The sequence below is a fragment of the Suncus etruscus genome, chromosome 1, assembly GCF_024139225.1.
Source record: "Suncus etruscus isolate mSunEtr1 chromosome 1, mSunEtr1.pri.cur, whole genome shotgun sequence".
Lineage (NCBI taxonomy): Eukaryota > Metazoa > Chordata > Mammalia > Eulipotyphla > Soricidae > Suncus > Suncus etruscus.
In genome coordinates this window covers 195,191,728-195,212,162 of record NC_064848.1, presented here as the reverse complement: position 1 = coordinate 195,212,162, position 20,435 = coordinate 195,191,728, and the positions used below count along the sequence as shown (strand labels likewise).

Genomic DNA, 20,435 nt, shown 5'->3' with positions numbered 1-20,435 from the left:
GGGGGCCTGAGGGGGAGGTGAAAGATTGTGGTTGCTGTGGAAGGATTAAGGGAGAGATAAAGGGGGGCTGAGGGGGAGGGGAGGGGTCTTATGCTGACAGGCGCAGGCGGGTTTGCACACCTGAAATCCACCGCTGTTGCCATCCCCTCCAGACATGTCCCACTTTGTGTCCAACGGCGACGGGCTGGTGGTGACGGTGGACAGCGACTCGGGGGACGTGCTGTGGATCCAGAACTACGCGTCCCCAGTGGTGGCCTTCTACGTGTGGCAGCGCGAGGGGCTTCGGAAGGTGCTGCATGTCAACGTGGCGGTAGAGACGCTGCGCTACCTGACCTTCATGTCGGGGGAGGTGGGCCGTATCACCAAGTGGAAGTACCCCTTCCCCAAGGAGACCGAGGCCAAGAGCAAGCTGATGTGAGTTGGGCCAGCCAGGCACCCTATCCTCTTGGGCTAGAGGTCATGTTGGGCTCCCAGGGACCTCAGGACAATTCTGGGGCAGTTCTCAGGGCAGTAGAAGGATTTGACTATTGCTTTGGGGCCACCCTTGGATGTGCTCAGGGGCTGTTCCTGGGTCTCCTACATGTAAAGAAAGGGCTGATGCCGAGCCCAGTGTGCTGCGCCTGGCCCTATAGCCCAGTCTGGGTCTCACATAGTATACAAAAAAGTTAAGTTTAAGTCTTTTTCTGTTTTTCAATTTTTTTTTTCAGTGTTTGGGTCATACCCAGCAGCACTCAGGAATTACTCCTGGCTCTATGCTCAGAAATCGCCCCTGGCAGGCACAGGGGACCTTATGGCATACTAGGATTCGAACCACTGTCCTTCTGCATGAGAGGCAAACACCCTTCCTCCATGCTATCTCTCCTGCCCCTGTTTTTCAAAAAATTTTTTTTCAGTTATATTCATTTAAAACTTAGGAATGAATGTCACTATGTGAGAGAGAGTCTCAGTGGGTGTGTGTGCATCTGGAAGATCCATAAAGAGCACCAAGAGGTATCGCCAAGCTGGGCCCTCAGGTCTACACTGCCCAGTGCCCTCCAGCACAGGCTGGCTGTTGCCTGGAACCCGAAGCAGGTGGAGGGTTAGCCTCCACTTTCTCACAGGTGCTGCTGACAAAAACAAACCCCTGGGAGACCAGAAGTCTCAGCTCCTCTGTCCCTGCCAGAGCCCTTTGCTCTTCTGTAGCACTCCTGGGACCCTGACAAGTGACAAGTCTCGCAGTGGGCTACTGATGGCCACCCAGGGGCCGTGGGGCTCACAAAGCTGTTTTCTTTTCCCAGGCCGACGCTGTATGTGGGGAAATACTCTACCAGCCTCTACGCCTCCCCATCCATGGTGCATGAGGGGGTCGCAGTGGTGGTGAGTGCTGGATGGGGGAGGGAGGGCTCCCGCCCCAAGGTCTCAGACATTTAGCTGACAGTGGCTCCGAGTCCTCAGCAAACATTAGAAACTTTGTTAGAAACTTTCCAAAGGAGCTTCCTCACCTTGTTTGTCCAGTCCAGGAGAAGAAGCCTTCCCTACTGACCATTGTCCGTGCCTGAAGATCCCCTCCCACACCTTTCCCTGCCCAAACCCTTCCCATCCCTCTGTGACCTGTTCAAACCCTTTGGGCATTGCTGCACCTTCCTTATATTTTTGGACACTGGCCCCTCATTCCATCCCTCTCAGGGCACCCCCCCACTCCCCTTTTTGTTAGGTTTTTTGTTTTTGTTTTTGTTTTTGGGCCACACCTGGTGGTGCACAGGGTTTACTCCTGACTCTGCACTCAGAAATTGTTCCTGGTAGGCTCAGGGGACCATATGGGATGCTGGGAATCGAACTCTCTCTGTTTCAGGTCAGCAGTGTGCAAGGCAAATGCCCTACCACTGTGCTATTGCTCTAGCCCCTCACCAAGGCCCCTTGCATCTTCGTCCATCCCACACTCCCCTTCCTCTTTCTCTGCGCTCAGATGTGGGTCAGTCAGAAGGAGGACAGCTGTCCCCTCTTGGGAGGAGGCCCTTCAGGCCAGCCCCAGGGATTTATGGGTGACTGAGTGTCCCCAAGGGAAAGCTGACAGCTGCCCCCAGGCCTCACCCCACTTCCATCTCCACAGCCCCGAGGCAGCACCCTTCCCTTGCTGGAAGGCCCCCAGACTGACGGGGTCACCGTAGGGGACAAAGGAGAATGTGTGATCACCCCCAGCACAGACCTCAAGTTCGACCCCGCGCTCAAAGGGAAACACAAGTTCAACAACTACCTCCGCAACTACTGGCTTCTCATCGGTAAGAGCCCTGGGAGCCCTCTGGTGGCCAGAGTCAGCATTGCTGGCAGCAATCTGCGCTGCTCCGTGCTGTTTCTTGGCAAGGCCAGCAAGAGGTCAGAGGGTGAGAGTTGCACTAGGGATCTGGGTCACCGAGACCTAGCACTGAGGACAGTCTGGGGCACCCTGCCCCAGCCTAGCCAGTCATCAGGCCCCAGCAAGCTTTGATTCCCTGATTCCCCTCTGTCTCTTGTGGAGCAATTTATGCACAGTAGATAATCCACAAAGCTGTGAGCAGGCCGTGGCCCTGATCTTGGACAAGGACAGTGACAGAATGTGCAGAGCCATCAGGATTCTTCTCTGTCTGCCATCCCTGCTTCTCTCTTCGTCACTTGCCTCTCCCAGACTGGGGCTCCTGTGCAGAGAAGGTCCTCCACACTCACATTGTGTGGAGCAGTTGACCCACCGGGAACTCATGTGGAAGTGTTGCCAGAGCCCTCACTCCCTTCATGCCCCCGAGGCCTAAGCTACCGCACACTGGGAGACTCTGAGGACTGAATGGCTGTGAGCGGCTCCTGGCAGCCTCCTCTCCTTGTGCCACTTTATGTCATTGCAGGGAACCTCCACAGTGCCAACAGCAGTACCTGCTCAGTAACCTGCTCATAAAACTTTGTTTCCTCTCATAGGGCACCATGAGACACCGCTGTCTGCGTCCACCAAGATGCTGGAGAGGTTCCCCAATAACCTACCCAAACACCGGGAAAACGTGATTCCTGCTGACTCGGAGACAAAGGCCTTCAAGGATGTAAGTGGGTGCTGTGGTAGAGGAACATCTCGACCCTGCAGGGAGTGTGTTGTGTGTGTGTGTGTGTGTGTGTGTGTGTGTGTGTGTGTTTGTGTGTGTATGTGTATTTGAGAAGGCAGGACCCTGTGAGCCTGTCATCCAGCCAACTGGGATCCGACCTGATTCAGTCTGATCAGGCCTAAGACTGAGCCATCCTGCCCCCCCAGGCAGGGACCTTGAAAACTGAAATCACAGGCAGACTAGGGGACCCTGTCTTCAAGCCTCAGACAAAACCATCAGCAGCCCGAGGTAATGAGAAAAGGAAGTGAGTGCACGTATGCATACATATCACACACACACACACACACACACACAAGAAGTGACTAAGAGTGAGCCCTTGAGTAACTGCATTTGATTTTGCTTCCACACCGGAAGTACCCAGGACACATAAAGAACTACTTTGTACCTAGACTGTCATATATATGGGTGTACACATGTTTGCCGTGTGTGGTGTGCATAGTTGCCCTTCTGCTGTGACTTAAGCATTTCCCCAGTTTCAAAGCTGGTAGCAGAAGAGATTAGAAGGATAGTTCGAAGGAGGTCCTTCGAGAGGTTCTGGTGTTGCTCTAAGGCTCTTTTGGCTATTTTGTCAGCACCGGGTGGACAGAATAGTGAGCTTGTGCATGTCCTGCAGAGCTCCTGCCCTAACACTGCTGTTTTATAGGAACCTCTCACTCTCCTGCCAATGCGAAGCTGACATTATGGGCCTGATGGTTCAGTGCTTGAGCCTCGACAACCCTTAGGGCAGTGGTCCTCAAAATATGGCCCGCAGGCCACATATTGTATTTGTATCTGTTTTGTTTCTTCATTGCAAAATAAGATATATGCAGTGTGCATAAGAATTCGTTCATAAGTTTTGTTTTTACTATAGTCAGACCCTCCAATGGTCTGAGGGACAGTGAACTGGCCCCCTGTTTAAAAAGTTTGAGGACCCCTGCCTTAGGGGTCACTGGGGCTGCACTAAATAGTGCCAGGCATTAGAAGTGCCTGGCTTCACACATGCCAGGAATGTGCATGTACCCTCTCCCCCAGTCACATTCCGAGCCCTGAAAAGTGTTTCTGAGTTAAAAGTAATCTCACCGCTACAGAACAGCCTCCACGGGCCAAGAGGAAGTATAGAGCTGAAGGGGCACGCATTTTCGGCTCCAAAACTGTCAATAAACTCGATTCAATTAAAGAATGCCTGGTCTCCTTGGGCCGGAGTGATGGCTTAGTGGTAGGGTGTTTGCCTTATATACAGCTGACCCAGATGTGCTGTGGTTCAATCCCCCGGCATCCCATATGGCCCCCTATGCCAGGAGCGATTTCTGAGCACAGAGCCAGGAGTAACCCCTGAGAGTCAACAGGTGTGGCCCCAAAAATAAAAAATAAAAAAAGAATGTCTGGTCTCTCCAGGCTTTTCTCTTAGAAAGAGGCACCAATTGGGGCCGGGCGGTGGCGCTAAAGGTAAGGTTCCTGCCTTACCAGCGCTAGCCTAGGATGGACCGCGGTTCGATCCCCCGGCGTCCCATATGGTCCCCCAAGCCAGGAGCGACTTCTGAGCGCATAGCCAGGAGTAACCCCTGAGCATCACCGGGTGTGGCCCAAAAACAAAAACAAAAACAAAAAAAAAAAAAAAAAAAAAAAAAAGAAAGAGGCACCAATTATTTACTCTGTGAGCTTCAGCAAACATACCTGTACAGACCAGTAACCCTATAATCCTGTAACGCTGTCATCCTATAACTGTTGCTGCTGTAATGCTGTAATCCTATAACTGTAATGCTATAATGCTTTAATGCCATTATATGGAAATACTGGCTTCCCTGCATTGCCTGGAGTTCAGCTGGAAGCTGTCTAGTGACTGGGTCCCCCCAAATCCCACCAGATCATCCACCTGGTTGACCAGGCTTCAGAGACAGCACCTACCACCATGTCTCAGGATGTGGAGGAGAAGTTTGCGCATGCACCCGCCAAGCCCGAGGCCCCCGTGGACTCTGTGCTCAAGGACATCGCCACCATTGTGCTGAGCACCTTCCTCCTCATCGGTTGGGTGGCCTTCATCATCACCTACCCGCTGGTGAGCTGCCCCTTTTGGGCCCTTGGCCACTATCGGTAGACGTGTTTCCACTCCCACATGAGCCCTGGTGTTCCTTCTCTCCTCTAACATGCTGCTCCTGAGGCCCAGGGAAGGCCTGCAGGACAGGGCTTGGTCACAGACCATTTCCAGTTGTTCTCTTTGCTTCCCTGTGGAAGATCAGGCAGAGCAAATGACACTCTGGGGGACTCCCCATCCTTCAGAGCTTGCCTGCTGGGTGGCAGCTCAGGAATGAAGAGGCTGATGATTCCTTTGACACTTCAGTTGGAGATAAGAGCCCAGGATAACTTAGTGTTGTAACTCAGATAAGATATTCTAGAACATTCCTTTGGCCAGTAAACAGGAAGGTCATCCGTCAGAGCATGGGCACCAGGAAGCTGGACTCTGCACACACTGAGGCAATGGGCATTCCTGCAGGTCTTCCACCTGGGGAATGAGCTGCAGGCATCTTGGGCTCTGGTCCTCTTCATTCTGACCCTCAGCGGCAGAATTCGGGCTCAGAGTGTTGCATCACTTTTCAGGTTATTCAGCCCTCCACTAGTATTCTGGGCATAGCCCCAAGGCCTAGAGCTCATGAGAGCAGGCTGGAGTTGTCACCAGCACCAGCCCCTCCCTTCTCCCCAAGGCAGGGGTGATGGCAGATGGTGCCTCCCACAGGAGACACAAGGGAAGGGACCAGGAGGACATCCCCAGGTTTGGGACCACAGGACCAGTCTGGGCTCTGCTGCACCCAGCCGTACAGTTGTGAGCGTGGCTCAGGGTGCTGAGCCCTGTCTTCCTCCTCTAACTCTCTGTGTTGTAGCTATCACTCGGGGCAGGGCCTGACCTCTGATGGGCACAGCCATCCCCAGGCTGCCCTGTACCCACCACGCTCACTCACGTGCCCCCCTTCTTCCTGTTGGGGTTCACTTCCCCAACCTCCCCTGGGCTTTTACAGGCTCCCCCACAAGTCCTTCCAACATGGAAGGCTGGTGGGCTGCTTCCTCAGAAGGGTGTTGTGGACAGGGCTTCTCCCTGGGGTGGGAGCAGCTGCATGTGTCTGCATGGGCCTCTCTTCTCTCCCCAGAGCATTCAGCAGCAGCGGCATCTCCAGAAAATCCAACTCCTGCACCACCACCAGCAGCTGCCCTTCCGCCCATCGGGAGACGGGATGCCGGGTGCTGAGCCCCTGGACTCCTCTGGCCTGTATTCAGAAAGCTCGGCCACCAGCAGTCCCAGCACGTCGCCCCGTGCCTCCAACCACTCGCTGCCCTCCAGTGGCTCCACGTCCCGGGCAGGCCCTTTCCTGGAGCAGGATGAGGAAGGTGAAGATTTCCCATCCTTCTGGGGTTCCCTGGGGCTGTCCTGAATCTCAGACTCTGCTGTTGATCCCAGGACCCTGCAGGGCCCAAATAGGATCAAGAGGTAGTCCTGGGTGTAAGGGGGCAGCAGCTGAGGACCCAAAAATACTAAATCTTATCTCTTCTGGGTCTCTGTTTTTGTTTGTTTTTTTTTGTTTGTTTCTTGGGCCACACCCGGTGATGCTCAGGGGTTACTCCTGGCTATGCGCTCAGAAGTCGCTCCTGGCTTGGGGGACCATATGGGACACCGGGGGATTGAACCTCGGTCCATCCAAGGCTAGCGCAGGCAAAGCAGGCACCTTACCTCTAGCGCCACCGCCCGGCCTCTCTTCTGGGTTTCTGGAAGCAGCAGCCTCCAGGCTCTCAGGTCACATGGGTGTCCCGTGTCTCATCCCAGATGGAGAAACCAGCGTGGTGATGGTGGGGAAAATCTCCTTCTGTCCCAAGGACGTGCTGGGCCACGGAGCGGAGGGCACCATTGTGTACCGGTAAGTGGACGGTTTCCTGCCAGGCGGGGACACAGCAGGATCTCTCCATGGTGACCGGGATGGATGTGGCAGGATCACCGGGACTGTGGCTCCTGAGGGCCCAGTTCCCAGCTCTCATTATGCCTCCTCACCTAGTGATACCTGGGCTCTCGCAGGGGCATGTTTGACAGCCGTGCTGTGGCCGTCAAGAGGATCCTCCCTGAGTGCTTCAGCTTTGCGGACCGAGAGGTGCAGCTGCTGCGGGAGTCGGACGAGCACCCCAATGTCATCCGCTACTTCTGCACAGAGCGTGACCGCCAGTTCCAGTACATCGCCATCGAACTATGTGCGGCCACGCTGCAGGAGGTGGGCACCACGAAGCCCTCAGGCCTTGAAGTCAAACAGCCCCATGAACCCCACAAGTCTCATAGTTCCACAGGCCCCCACATAACTTGCAGGGTTTTAAGGACTGGGCTGCTTTTCATATGTTTTGTTTTGGCTGCTTTGTAAAAATTCAGTCATTTCAAAAGCTGCCAAGGACTTACCCCAGCAACTCTTCCATACAAGGCAAGGCCCCCACCACTGAGCTCCATCTCTAGCCTTCAGAACATTTTTTTGTTTGTTTTTGGGTGTGTCCACACCTGATGGTACTCAGGGCTTACTCTGGGGCTCAGGGGCCCATATATGGTACCAGGGAACAAACCTAGGTCAGCCATGTGTAAGGAAAGTGCCCTACCTACTGCTTTTTCTAGCCCTAAAACGTTGTTTTCTTCAAATTTACTGAAACTAAGTGAAATACAGTGTAGTCATTACTTAATTTTTGAGGAGTGGGATCACATCCAGGATGCTCAGAGCCTACTCCTGGCTCTGCACTCAGGAATCAATCCTGGGAATGACACGAGGAAGCTGACCACAGTGCTTGGGGAACCATCTGGGATGCTGGGATAGAACCTGGGTTGGCCACCTGCATGACAAATGCCCTCTCCACTGTATTTTTGCTCCAGCCCCTTCATTTAATTTTTTAATTTCATCTTATTTGGGTGCCACAGCTGGAAGTGCTTAGGGACTGCTCCCAGCTCTATTTGGGGGACCCAGGGATAAAACCCAGGATTTCTTCGTGGCAGGCTGCTGTGCTCCAGCTCCAACCCACTGCATAATTCCTCAGACCTTTGTGTGCTTATTTACAATGGACGGTCTGGCACATTTCGGCCAGGGCAGGTCCCCACTCAACCACAGCCCAAAAACTGTTTATCTGGCCCTCCCTTTAGTTGGGTGTGTTTATGTGTGTAGGAGTGGAATAAGCGGAGGAGAGGTGCTGTCCGCCTCCCTGATACCTGAGGCATTTGCCAGCTCAGCGTCCTGCTCCTTCCTGGCTTCCCACAAACCTCATCAGTCCTGTGGCCCTCAGTGCTGGGGCCATGTGGTTAGGACATGAGTAAGCTGGCCATGGCCCAGCCTTTCCTGTGGTCCAGTGGAACTCCATTTCCCATCTTGTCAGGAAGTGAATTCACCATCACTGGGCCCCACTTGTAGTAGGTCAGTATGAGAGAGGCTTTAGGCAGGCATGTCTTGCCCTCCAGCCTGTGTGCCCATGAAGACATGGAACCCAGTGTGAGCTGGCCTGTCAGAAAGGATGTTGGAAACTGTGGGTTGGGGTTGAGTATTGTCAGTGAAATATCCCCATTTCTTTCTTCAAACACAATCAAAGAAAATGACTATCAAATGCTGTAACAGAGGGAAAAAATTACAGACAGGATCTCGAGACTTATAAATAGACCAGAATCACTTAGAAATGGAAAAAGAGGTGGGCCCGGAATGATATAGGGGAAGGTGCTTTTTTCACATGCAGCTAACCCAGGTTCAGTCCCCAGCACCACTTATGTTCCTCCAAGCACCAGTAGGAATGACCCCTCAGTGCAGAGCTAGGAGTGAGTTCTCAGTACCACAGAGTGTGACCTAAAACAAAAATGGAAGGGAGGGAGGGAAGGATAGAGGAAGAAGGAAGAAAGGATGAAGGAAGGAAAGAAAAGGAGGCAGGAAGAAAAGGGGTGGAAGAAGGAAAGAAGGAAGGAAATGATGGATGGATGGATGGGTGGGTGGATGGATGAGTGGATGAGTGGGTGGGTGGGTGGATGGGTGGGTAGGTGGGTGGGTGGGTGGCTAAATGCATAGATGTGCCCCAAGGGCCGTGTGTGGAGACTCGACTCTCTTGCAGTATGTGGAGCAGAAAGACTTTGCACACCTGGGCCTGGAACCCATCGCCCTTCTGCAGCAGACCACATCAGGCCTGGCACACCTGCACTCTCTCAACATAGGTGAGCACGCTGGGCTACAGCACTGGGCCAGACAGTTGTGAGCTGGGACTCAGCTTCTGCAGTGGAACTCGGCCAATCAGGAAACCAGAATTGTGAGAAGCAGCTGCTGGCCTGCTGGGAACCTTGGGGTGGGAGGAAGTCTGCTGTGGTGAGTGATGAGCTGGCGTCTCTCTTAGTCCACAGAGACCTGAAGCCCCACAACATCCTCCTGTCTATGCCCAACGCGCACGGCAGGATCAAGGCCATGATCTCTGACTTTGGCCTCTGCAAGAAACTGGCTGTGGGCAGACATAGCTTCAGCCGCTGCTCGGGGGTGCCTGGCACGGAGGGCTGGATTGCACCCGAGATGCTGAGCGAAGACTGCAAGGAAAACCCCGTGAGTGATGGGCATGGTGCAGCCTTGTTTGAGGAGCAGACCCCCGATTCAACCCATGTAGCTCTTTAGCAGAGCACGTCTGTGTGAGCTGGGAGTTGGGGGGCAGCCATGGGCTGGTGCACGTCTGTCCCTTCCCATGTTCTTGGATGTCGGGAAGCTGGAAATGGAGGGCTTGCCTTGGCAAACACACATCCACTTTTTATCATGGTCAAATGTACATTTGTTTTCCCTCTTCCAAACTTGGATGATTTTGAAAGGTTGCTCCTGGTGGTGCTTGGGGAATAATCCCCAGGTATGACTCTGGGGATCCAATCCACATGCACCCCAGCTGCTCCAGTCTTTTCAGCCATTTCCCATTGCTTTTTAATTTTGAGGGACACACATGGCAGTGTTCAGGGGTTGCACTTGGCTCTGTACTCAGGAATCACTCTGACCATTTGTGATTCAGGGCTTGAACCAGTTTTTAAAGCAAACACCCTACCCTCCTATCACTCTGATCCCTTTTACATTTGTGGGGTTTTTTTTTTGTTTGTTTTTTTGTTTTGTTTTATTTTGGGACCACACTGGCAGCACGCAGGGGTTACTCCTGGTTCTGCACTGAAAAATTGCCCGTGGCAGGCTTGAGGCCATACGGAATGCTGGGGATAAAACCCAGGTCAGTCCCAGGTAGACCATGTGCAAGGCAAATGCCCTACTTCTGTGCTATTGCTCCAGCCCTATATTTGTATTTTGAACCTCTCTCTTTCCTTCCCTCCCTTTTTCCTCCCACCTTCCTCCCTCCCTCTCTCCAGGTGCTGGTGCTCGGGATTGACCTGCCCAGGGTCTCCCATGCTGTGCACTCTGTCTCTGGACCACATGCTAGCTCATCTGTCCTTCCTTCTCTCCTTTGTAAATCACTCTGGGCTCATCAGTCTGAAGGCCTGTCCAGGGCTGTCCTTGTTCTTTCCTTGTTGTCTCTGTCCTCTGACAGGCAGATTGTTCCAGATTGGTCCAATCTTAACTTCCTTTGCTCAGAGGGAGCCTGTTAGGGTCTGAGCACTTGCTCTCTGGCACAGAAAAAACTTGGCTTCTCCTTTTCTCCTCCAGTCCTGGGGCTCATGGACACTAAAGTAGATGTAGGAGGCTCCTCCTAGCCTGCTCGCCCTCACCTGACCAGGGGCTATCGGTCAAAGTAGCCAGTGTGGGGCCGGAGAGATAGCATTGAGGCAAGGACGTTTGCCTTGCATGCAGAAGGACGGTGGTTCGAATCCCAGCATCCCATATGATCCTCCTGCCAGGAGCGATTTCTGAGCGTAGAGCCAGGAGTCACCCCTGAGCACTGCTGCGTGTAACCCAAAAACCAAAAACCAAAACAAAGTAGCCAGTGTCAGGGAGTCAGCACATCCCAGAAGCATGCTGTCTCGAGCATGTGCTGTTTTCCTTGAGAGGAATCTCTGCTTGTCTTGTCTTTTCTTTGGCTTGGGGTCCTGTGTAACTGGGTATGAACCGAGTTGTCCTCAGGGCCCTGGATGGCAGCTCGCTCTGGGGTTGACTTGTAGCCCTCCTGTCCCACAGAGTCGAGGGTCATTTCAGGGAGACAGGCAGCGCCTCTCACTTGCTCTCTGTCAGCTCCTTTGTCGGTGACCCAGGGCAGCTTTCATGGATTTGGGGAAGGGGGCACTGAGCACTGCGCACAGAGGCTCCTGGACCTGTACGAAGTCCCCATTCTCTCTGCAGACCTACACTGTGGACATCTTCTCAGCAGGCTGCGTCTTCTACTACGTCATTTCCGAGGGCAGCCACCCATTCGGCAAGTCCCTGCAGCGGCAGGCCAACATCCTCCTGGGCGCCTACAGCCTCGACTGCCTGCAGCCCGACAAGCATGGTGCGTGGAGGGGGCCCGGCCATCCGCCCACCCCTGCCTCCTCTCTTCCTGCTACTCCCCTGTGTGCATCTCCCTGGGTTGAAGGTCACAGTGCAAGTTTTAGCTGTGGGGAGCAGGGATGGGGATGGGATGGGGGAATCCACAGAGCACCCCCCCCCCAAAGCTGAGGAGACACTGAGTTTCCTTCCTTTCGGGCTTCCCAGTCAGCTGTGTGACCTGGGCAGCTCTGACCATGAGGGCTGACTCTGCTGAGGTCCCTGGCACAGATCTCAGGAAGATGAACTGTTTCATGACCCTGACTCTGAGATGCATGCAGATAGACCCTCCTGACTTCCAGAGTCTCCAGGGTTACACTCCAGTGACGCCTTTTACTAAATTTACACTATCATCGTTTTGCCAAAGGCCTCATCTTTCTGGTTTTCCTAATTCAGTAGGGCTGTAGGTGAAATAAAGGTTCATGATTCCAGGGGCTGGAGAGATAGTATAGTCATAGTGAGTAAGGCACCTGCTTTGCATTCAGCTAACCTAGCTTTGATCCTTGGCGTCTACTATGGTCCCCTGAGGGGACCAGAGCCAAGAGTAATCCCTGAGCTTCGCTGGACATGGTCCCAAAACAAAAACCAAATCGAAACTAAACCTAGCAAAAGAGTTTATGATTCCACCAGTGGTCCCCAGCAGTTTTCCTTCCTGCCCATGTTCCTTTCAGCCACTTGCCCAACTCTGTACCTGTTTCACTGAAGATAACTTCACCAGCACAGGCTCTTTACAGCAGTCTCACTTTTTTTGTTTATTTTTGGGTCACATCCGGCAGCACTCAGGGGTTCCTCCTGGCTCTATGCTCACAAATCACCCTTGGCAGGCACAGGGGACCATATGGGATGCCAGGATTGGAACTACCATCCTTCTGCATGTAAGGCAAATGCCTTACCTCCATGCTATGTCTCTGGCCCCTACCAGCCTCTCTCAATCCAGGGTCCACTAAGTGGCATTTTACTTCATTGTTTTGTTTTGGTTTTGGGCCACACCTGATGGCGCTTGGGAGTTACTCCTGGCAGGCTCGGGATACCTTATGGGATACAGGGATGGAATTTGGGTCAGCCGCAAAACAAGTACCTTATCCACTGTGCTGTCTCTCCTGACCCTTCATTGTTTTTGTGAGACTGGGGGCCATGCCTAGGGCTCCAAACATCTGAGGCACGTGACCTACCTCTCAGTCACATCTTCAATCCCACAATGTCATCCATGGTGTCCCCTAAGCCCCCAACCCTTGGTCTTTCTAGACCATGTTTCCTGTACACCTGTGCATCTTCCTGTTAGCTAAGTTCTAGGGCAGGTTCTTTATTACTGACGGAAGTTCCTGAGTGTGAGGCATGTGGGCTGCTACGACTAGAGGCCTCACTCACTGCTCAAGGATGCCTCAATTCTCTTCCTCTCTAGAAGACGTTGTGGCCCTGGAGCTGATAGAGAAGATGATTGCCATGGACCCTCAGAAACGGCCGTCAGCCAAGCACGTGCTGAAGCACCCCTTCTTCTGGAGCCTGGAAAAGCAGCTTCAGTTCTTCCAGGTAGAGCTGTTGAATGGACAGGAGGTGCCCAGCAGCTGGAGAGGGGCACAGACCAGGCCAGTCCTGGCAAACTCCACCTGGGAGTTTGTACCTGACAGTTTTGAGTGCTTGGGTATGTGAGAGGTGGGGTTGGGAGGAGGCAGAAGTTGGGGTTCTGGCCTGGCACAGGCACCCCAACTTTTGTTCTTTTTTGGAGGTGGGATTGGGCCACACATGGTGACTCTGGGTTGTTCCTGCCTCTGCAGGAACTCAAAATCACTCCCGCAGGACCATATGGGATGCTGGTGATCAAACTGGGTCAGCCATATGCAAAGCAAACACCCTACCCATTGTGCTATTGCTCTGGCCCCTGACCTTTGAACTTTAACATGTAGCTCAATGCTGTGCATTCTGCTCCTCACTGACCACCTTCTGTGACCTGGTGTTTCTCCCAGGACGTGAGTGACCGGATCGAGAAGGAATCCCTGGACGGCGCCATCGTGAAGCAGCTGGAGAGAGGCGGGCGGGCGGTGGTGAGGCTGGACTGGAGGGAGAACATCACCGTCCCGCTCCAGACAGGTGTGCCCGGGACGGAAACACTTCCAAATTGATGGCCATTTCTGGGACAAGGACAGAATTGGCAGCTCCATGCAGTTTGGGCTCAGAGGCCACTTAGGAAGGTCCTGGCTTCCTGTGGTGGGCTCCTGTAGTCCACGCACAGATCAGACCTTCTCCCTAGGGAATCTTTGGCTTTTGTCTACAAATGACAAGTCAGTGGCAGGGGTCAGGCCCTCTCCATTCATTCCCAGCAGGAAGATGCCTGAGGCTTACTCATTCCATCTGTGCTCACTCAGAAGGGGAGGTCTCGCCCACCCCCAACTTTGAGTGTGGGGTTCACTGTGGTTCAGACCAGGGCCCACCCCAAGAGCCCCTGGAATTGCTTTCTTCCCAGGACGTTGCTTTCTTTTTTTTTTTTGTTTTTGTTTTGGGGTCACACCCGACACCGCTCAGGGGTTGGTTACTCCTGGCTCTGTACTCAGAAATTGCTCCTGGGGTTGGAGCAGTGATGCAAGCGGTAGGACGTTTGCCTTGCAAGCACTAACCTAGGTCAGACCGAGGTTCGATCCCTCAGCATCTCATATGGTCTCCCAAGCCAGGAGCAATTTCTGAGTGCATAGCCAGGAGTAAACCCTGGGTGTCACTGGGTGTGGTTCAAAAACGAAAGGAAGGAAGGGAGGGAGGGAGGGAGGGAGGGAGGGAGGGAGGGAGGGAGGGAGGGAGGGAGGGAGGGAGGGAGGGAGGGAAAGAAATCATTCCTGCCAGGCTCCAGAGACCATGTGGGATGCCAGGAATTGCAGAATGTTGCTTTCTCATCTTGTATTCTGCGGGGTTTTTCCCTAGATCTACGCAAATTCAGAACCTATAAAGGTGGCTCTGTCCGGGATCTCCTCCGAGCCATGAGAAATAAGGTGAGAGTCGCTAGCCCTGGTCAGGACAAAGCCTGGTCCATTACTTTGGGAGGTCCCTGCATCCTGCAGTATCAACTTCTCTCATCTGCTCTGGACAGCAGAGAGGCCGTTGCTGGGGTTTGTCACAGGGGCAGTGAGGGCTGGGTCAGGGAGCACTCTGTCTTGTTTTCCAGTGAGGTGGGAATTCCGCTAGTTGCCTTGGAACAAGGGACAGACCTGTCAGTTTCAGGAGAATTTTCTGCCTGAGTTTCCTAGGGACCCCAGTCCTGGCCCTCCTGCCAGCTCCCAGCTGCCTTTCCATGGTCTCCTCTCTCCTGTGAGCACCATGGGCCATGCTGACTTCCTTGTCCATCTGTCCTCCTGCAGAAGCACCATTACCGGGAGTTGCCGGCGGAGGTGCAGGAGACGCTGGGGTCCCTCCCCGATGACTTCGTGCGCTATTTCACGTCACGCTTCCCACACCTGCTCACGCACACCTACCGTGCCATGGAGCTGTGCAACCACGAGCGGCCCTTCCAGCCCTACTACTACCACGAGCCCCCCGAGGCCCGGCCCCCCGTGACTCCTGACGCCCTCTGAACCTGGGCCTATCTCATGGTGGCTCCAGCAGTGACCGAGCAGGGGCCTGGCTTCCCCAGTGGCAAGACACCCGGATGCTGGCTCCGGCCTGGGCCAGAGGCTCCTCTTGATGGCGGTGCTCATGGGAACTGACCAGACATGGGCACAGAAGCTTCTTAGAAAGGCAGCACAGAGGAGGACCCTGTGCCTTCTCCTGGACATACTCGCTGCTGATGGGGGTCCCTCAGTTGAAGGCCCACACCGCCTTATAGAAGAGAGGGGACAGACCCCAGTCCAACTTTCATGACAGTACCAGGAGTATCTGTCTCCGGCCCATGGGGCTGAGACCCACCAGCTGTGGCCTCTGCTGCATGTGAGCCTCAAAAGTGAGGGGTACCTGAAGGATAGATGGTGGAATTTGGGGTTCCCCACTTCAGCTGGACCAGGTGTTGGTCCCTTGGGAAAGAGCCCCCGCCATGGTTTTTAGTGATTCTGTACTCTGGGTCCTTCAGGCTCTGCAAGAGACCTATAAGGACAAAAGATGACAGGTTTCTGGGCCTCCAAGAGGAGCTGAGAGTGGGCCAGCAGTGTGTATAGAGGAGGATATGGGATGGGGATGGGATGGGGCTGGGGCTAGGAGCTGAGGCCAGCTCGCCCCCACCACTGCTCCCCCACAGACCCCAGCACTTGTTATCACATCTTCATGAGTTTAGCTTCCGATCATCCCCAGAATGCGGCATTGGCATGAGCTGCTCTAGGAGGAGCCTCCGCCCGGACAGCCCAGCATGGTGCCACCAGGGTTTGTTCCAGGGTTGTATCTTAATAGTCATGTGAGACTCAACTTTATTTTCAGAAATGGTTTGTCTCCTCTCAGCTGAGAGCCTTAGTGGGTCAGGGTTCTCTCAGGAGACACGTTTTGGGAGCCCAGAGACCCCGTTCCTCCTTCCGGGGTGGAGGGGCATATGAGGGACCTGCTCAGTTCTGCTGCCTCTGGCCGTGTCCCCTCCCTGCCTCTTGATGCCTTCTTCATAGGAACCCCTATTCTTGCCTTTCTCAATCTTACTCCAAGGAACCCTCTTTCCTGCCCTTCCCGATGCCTTGCTCCAACACCCTCTGCCCTTAAACCTCAGTGGTGACTTCAATGAAACCAGGGCTCCCAAATACTCTCACAAAGGCCCTGCCTGGTGCCTCTTACCATGTGGGAGAACATGGCCAAGAGCCCCCACACACACCCCTGCTGGCACCGCTGACTTCCCGAGGCTTCCTGAGCCTTTTGAAGTCCAGTGTCAGGTTTCCCATGCGACACTGGTCCTTTAGCACATTTGCACTTTGGGGGCTCGCTGGTCCAGCTTGGTAAGTCACTGGCCCAGCTCATGGCAAAACAGACTATCCTGGGTTCAGAGTGCCTCCCACTCCCCCTGTACACGCACACCTACAAACCTGTGCACACAGGCTCAGTGGAATGGTCACTACCCCGCCTTCGCCTGCCTGCCCTGGGCTGCTGTCATTTCAGAGCCCAGACTTGTGGTTGCCCAAGGCTGTCCTCCTCACTCTGTTCTGGGCTCCTGCAGTCCCCTGAGCCCGTGTCCCGCCTGGTCTCTGTCCTATTCGTTCTGTTCCATTCCGGGCCCCCCTGCCCTGAAATGTGCATGCTCCTGGCCCGGCTTGGAACTTGCTCATGCTCTCCAGTGGAGCCACGTTAGCCTCTAGACCAAAGTACCCACCAGCCCTGCCCTTTGTCTCACTCAGCCTCTGCCATCAGATTGTCAGTCTTCTCTGTATTCATTGAAAATTCACCAGAATCCTTCTCTCAGGAGCCTCCCCTCCGGGGCAGCCTTAACCAACACTTCCAGCCAAAGTCCCCCACCCCCAAACCTCACCCGCACTCTCGGTGAGCTTGGCGGGTATAGTATTCCTTCTCGGTACCCCAGAAACTGTGACAGGGGCGTCCCCACCTACCTAGAAAGCATTACAGGCCCACTGGGTGGCATTCGCACACACAGCCCTACATAGAATGTTCCCGTCGCGACGACCTATTTATTTATCCTATTTATATTTATTTAATTTTTACTTGGACGTGTATCCAGTTGCTATTGCACTTGCTTGAGGTACATCCGCTCCGATTTGGATCATAGCCCTGACCGTTTTGAAACTGAACGAGGAAAAGTTAGGCCCCGCCCTGCCTCACAAAGGGTTTGGTCAGGGTAAACACGCTAATTTTAAGGTAATTTCCTCCCCTCCCAACCCCAAAATTCTGTGCCATTGTCGCTTCTCTGTGAGTAGTGGATGATGTGATGGGCGTGTGTGAACTGTGACAATCCTCTTTGTGGGACCTTCGGTCTTTTTTTAGCTTTATATTTTATAAACTGCCAGACAGTACAATTTTTATGTGTATTTTTAAAGCTCGCTGATGTGAGGGTGATGGCGAAACTGCCTATTTTTGTACCTCTTGTACAGTTTTGTAATTGCGCCGATTGATGCGTCTCATGTAGAGGCAACCAATAAAAGTCATTTTTAGATTTGGAAACTGTTCCCTCCTTGAGGGCCTTTGAAACATCAAGCGTCTTCATTTATCTTGGGGGCCTCCCAGTCACTGCCCAGGGAGCCCAAAACTAGTCCCATCAAGACTCAACTAACTGGGCCATAGTACTCAGGCCCAGCGGGGCCAGGAGTGGAAACAGGGACCCACAGTACCCCTGACCTGTGCTACCTACCCCATTTCCTGCAGCCCTGAGACCACCCCAGAGAGATAACAGATCTGGGTTGGCCTGAGTGGGAGGATATAGCTCAGCAGTAGGTGGTAGCGGGGGAATGGAGGGCTGTGATCAGGGCCCTGGGGGTTAGGACACCCCATTGTAGGGGCTGTGTAAAATGTTCTTGGACTCTGAGACCATCCTAAAGAAGCTTTCTGGGGGCCAGAATGATACCACAGCGGTAGGGCATTGCCTTGCACATGGCCAATCCTGGATGGACCTCAGCTTGATTCCCAGCATCCCATATGGTCCCTCGAGCCTGCCAGGAGTGAATTCAGAGCACAGAGCCAGGAGTAACCCGAGTGCCGCTGGGACCCCAAACAACGCCCCCCAAATGGAACTTTCTGGACTGACTTCCATAAAGTGGGGACAGTCAGTGTAAGGGGTGTGGACAGGGGTTCAGCAGGTGCAGAGTGTCATAGCCTACACAGAGCTGTGGAGTCCTGACCATAGTCATATACATATACATATACATATACATATGTATCTATCTATCTATCATCTATCTATCTATCTATCTATCTATCTATCTATCTATCTATCTATCTATCTATCTATCTATCTATCTATCTATCTATGCATGCCTGCTGGCCAGCAAGTCAGGCCTGTATACTTTCTTCCTCCCTCCAGCTCTTCCCATCTCCCTACTCCCTACTCTCCCCTCACCTCTCCATCCTCCCCTTGCTCTCCCTAGTCTTTCATCCTGCCCACCCTATCATCCCATCTTGCTCTACCAGGAGTGTCCCTGAGACTCAAGGATACACCATCTTAGCACTGGGTCTTGGACACTACATATTCCAGGCCTTGGGGTAACTGGGTGCTTGTGGCTGCCTTCTGTCATAGGCACAGCAGCAGACAGTGGGTGTCCCCACAGAGCCACTTCACCAGGGTTGGGGTGCCTAGCATGTTAGACCCCAGGAGCGAGGCCCTGGAGACGGACACTGGCCAGCCAGAGTCGCTGCCTGGCTGCAGAGGATGCTTTGTGGCAGTTGATCCCCCGACACCAGTCTCAGCACCTACCGTGGGTCTTGTGCCCAATTCAGACATGCACATCCAAGTACCAGCCTCCCACTGCCCTTCCCACTGGAGCTCCAGCTGCTTCCCCGCCACCCAGGTCAGCATTTCTCTCAAGACTGAAGACACTCAATGTCTTTAACTTGAGTCAGGGACTGGCAAGACCCAGGCTCAAAGGAGCAGGGCCAGTAAGAGGGTGGCCCATGAAAAGCCATATGGGGAGGGCCGACGAGGTGGCGCAGGAGGTAAGGTGTCTGCCTTGCAAGTGCTAGCCATGGAAGGACCACGGTTTGATCCCCCGGCATCCCATGTGGTCCCCCCAAGCCAGGGGCAATTTCTAAGCGCTTAGCCAGGAGTAACACCTGAGTATCAAATGAGTATGGCCCGAAAGACCAAAAAAAAAAAAAAAAAAAGAAAAGCCATATGGTTCAGAGAAGAGATTTCTGGAAGCGGAAGCGACTGGTTCTAAAAGGATTGGCTAGTAAGCCTCCAGGAAGACAGATCCACGTTTCCCGAGTCCCTCCAAATCTTCCTTCTCCTTTGGCGCCTAGCACCAGGAAATCATACCTGTGACTCTTATCTTTTCACCCTCCAAAGTCCCTGTAGGGATGTGTGATTCATCCCCAGAGTGACTCAGTGCCTGGTCACCATTCCAGAAGACAGGGAGGGAGATGCAGAAATCTAAGCCCTGACCCAGAGGCCCTAAGGGAACTGAGTCATTGGCAGAGAGAAGGTTCCAGAGAGAGGAGCTGTGGGCTCTGGCGCCTGTCCTCACCTGAGTTGGGACTTGGGCACAGACTACTGGAGAGGAGATGGGCTTTGTGAAGAGCGAGATGACCTCGTCCTGAGCGTATAAGGAAGAAAGTCTGGGTCAGAAGTGAGATCAGTTTCTGTAGGCAGCCTCTGAGCCAGAGGTGCTCCCCACCCTGGGAGAAGCCTGGCTAGACGTGAATCGCAGGAAGCAGAAAGTAGGGGTGGGGAGACAGGGAGGGTAAGAACAAGAATGGTATTTGAGCAGGCAAGCAAATGGGGTGGCTGCAGTTCTCTAATTCCAGGGAACCAGTGGTGGGGTTCTCTGGGGCTCCCCCTGGGGAGAGAGGTTCTTGAGCCTTCAGGTGCTGGAGACAGGTGGGAGAAGCCACCATTTCTGCACAGCCCCAGGCATCCCTATGGCAGTTTTGGTCATTTACTGGAGCTTGAAAAGGAAGCCCAAAGGAGCACAACTGAAAAGAAATAGATGGTTGGGGCTGGAGTGATTGCACAGTAGGTAGGGCATTTGCCTGGCATGTGGTCAACTTGGGTATCATCCCCAATATCCCAGATGGTCCCTTGAGTTCTGCTAGGAGTGATTCCTGAGCGTAGAGCCAGGAGTAACCCCTGAGGACTGCTGGGTTTGCCAAAAAGAAACACGGCTGGCTGGACAGAATTGGGGATCTGGCCCTTGCATCTCCCAGGGTCTATGGCCTGGGAGATGAAACCTGTGAAGAGTCCCCTGGGTTTACTTACCAGCACCTTCATGAAGGGACCATATCTGGGTGATCAAGGTAATGCTCAGCCCTGGGGGAACATCAACTCTCTTCA

At 53.7% G+C, this 20,435-nt stretch overlaps 1 protein-coding gene across 1 annotated transcript in view; it reads left to right on the top strand.

Moving 5' to 3' along the window:
* Positions 1 to 15,700, top strand: part of ERN1 (endoplasmic reticulum to nucleus signaling 1) — a 75,889-nt gene extending 60,189 nt beyond the window's left edge. The window contains exons 8-22 of the mRNA XM_049779046.1: positions 153 to 414; positions 1,278 to 1,356; positions 2,090 to 2,258; positions 2,923 to 3,041; positions 4,945 to 5,136; positions 6,221 to 6,458; positions 6,892 to 6,982; positions 7,138 to 7,327; positions 9,177 to 9,276; positions 9,453 to 9,652; positions 11,369 to 11,516; positions 12,954 to 13,081; positions 13,516 to 13,639; positions 14,462 to 14,529; positions 14,896 to 15,700. Coding sequence (XP_049635003.1) covers positions 153 to 414; positions 1,278 to 1,356; positions 2,090 to 2,258; positions 2,923 to 3,041; positions 4,945 to 5,136; positions 6,221 to 6,458; positions 6,892 to 6,982; positions 7,138 to 7,327; positions 9,177 to 9,276; positions 9,453 to 9,652; positions 11,369 to 11,516; positions 12,954 to 13,081; positions 13,516 to 13,639; positions 14,462 to 14,529; positions 14,896 to 15,108 — 2,321 coding nt within the window. The 3' untranslated portion in view covers positions 15,109 to 15,700. The remainder of the gene's footprint in view (positions 1 to 152; positions 415 to 1,277; positions 1,357 to 2,089; positions 2,259 to 2,922; positions 3,042 to 4,944; positions 5,137 to 6,220; positions 6,459 to 6,891; positions 6,983 to 7,137; positions 7,328 to 9,176; positions 9,277 to 9,452; positions 9,653 to 11,368; positions 11,517 to 12,953; positions 13,082 to 13,515; positions 13,640 to 14,461; positions 14,530 to 14,895) is intronic.
* Positions 15,701 to 20,435: the final 4,735 nt, after the last annotated feature.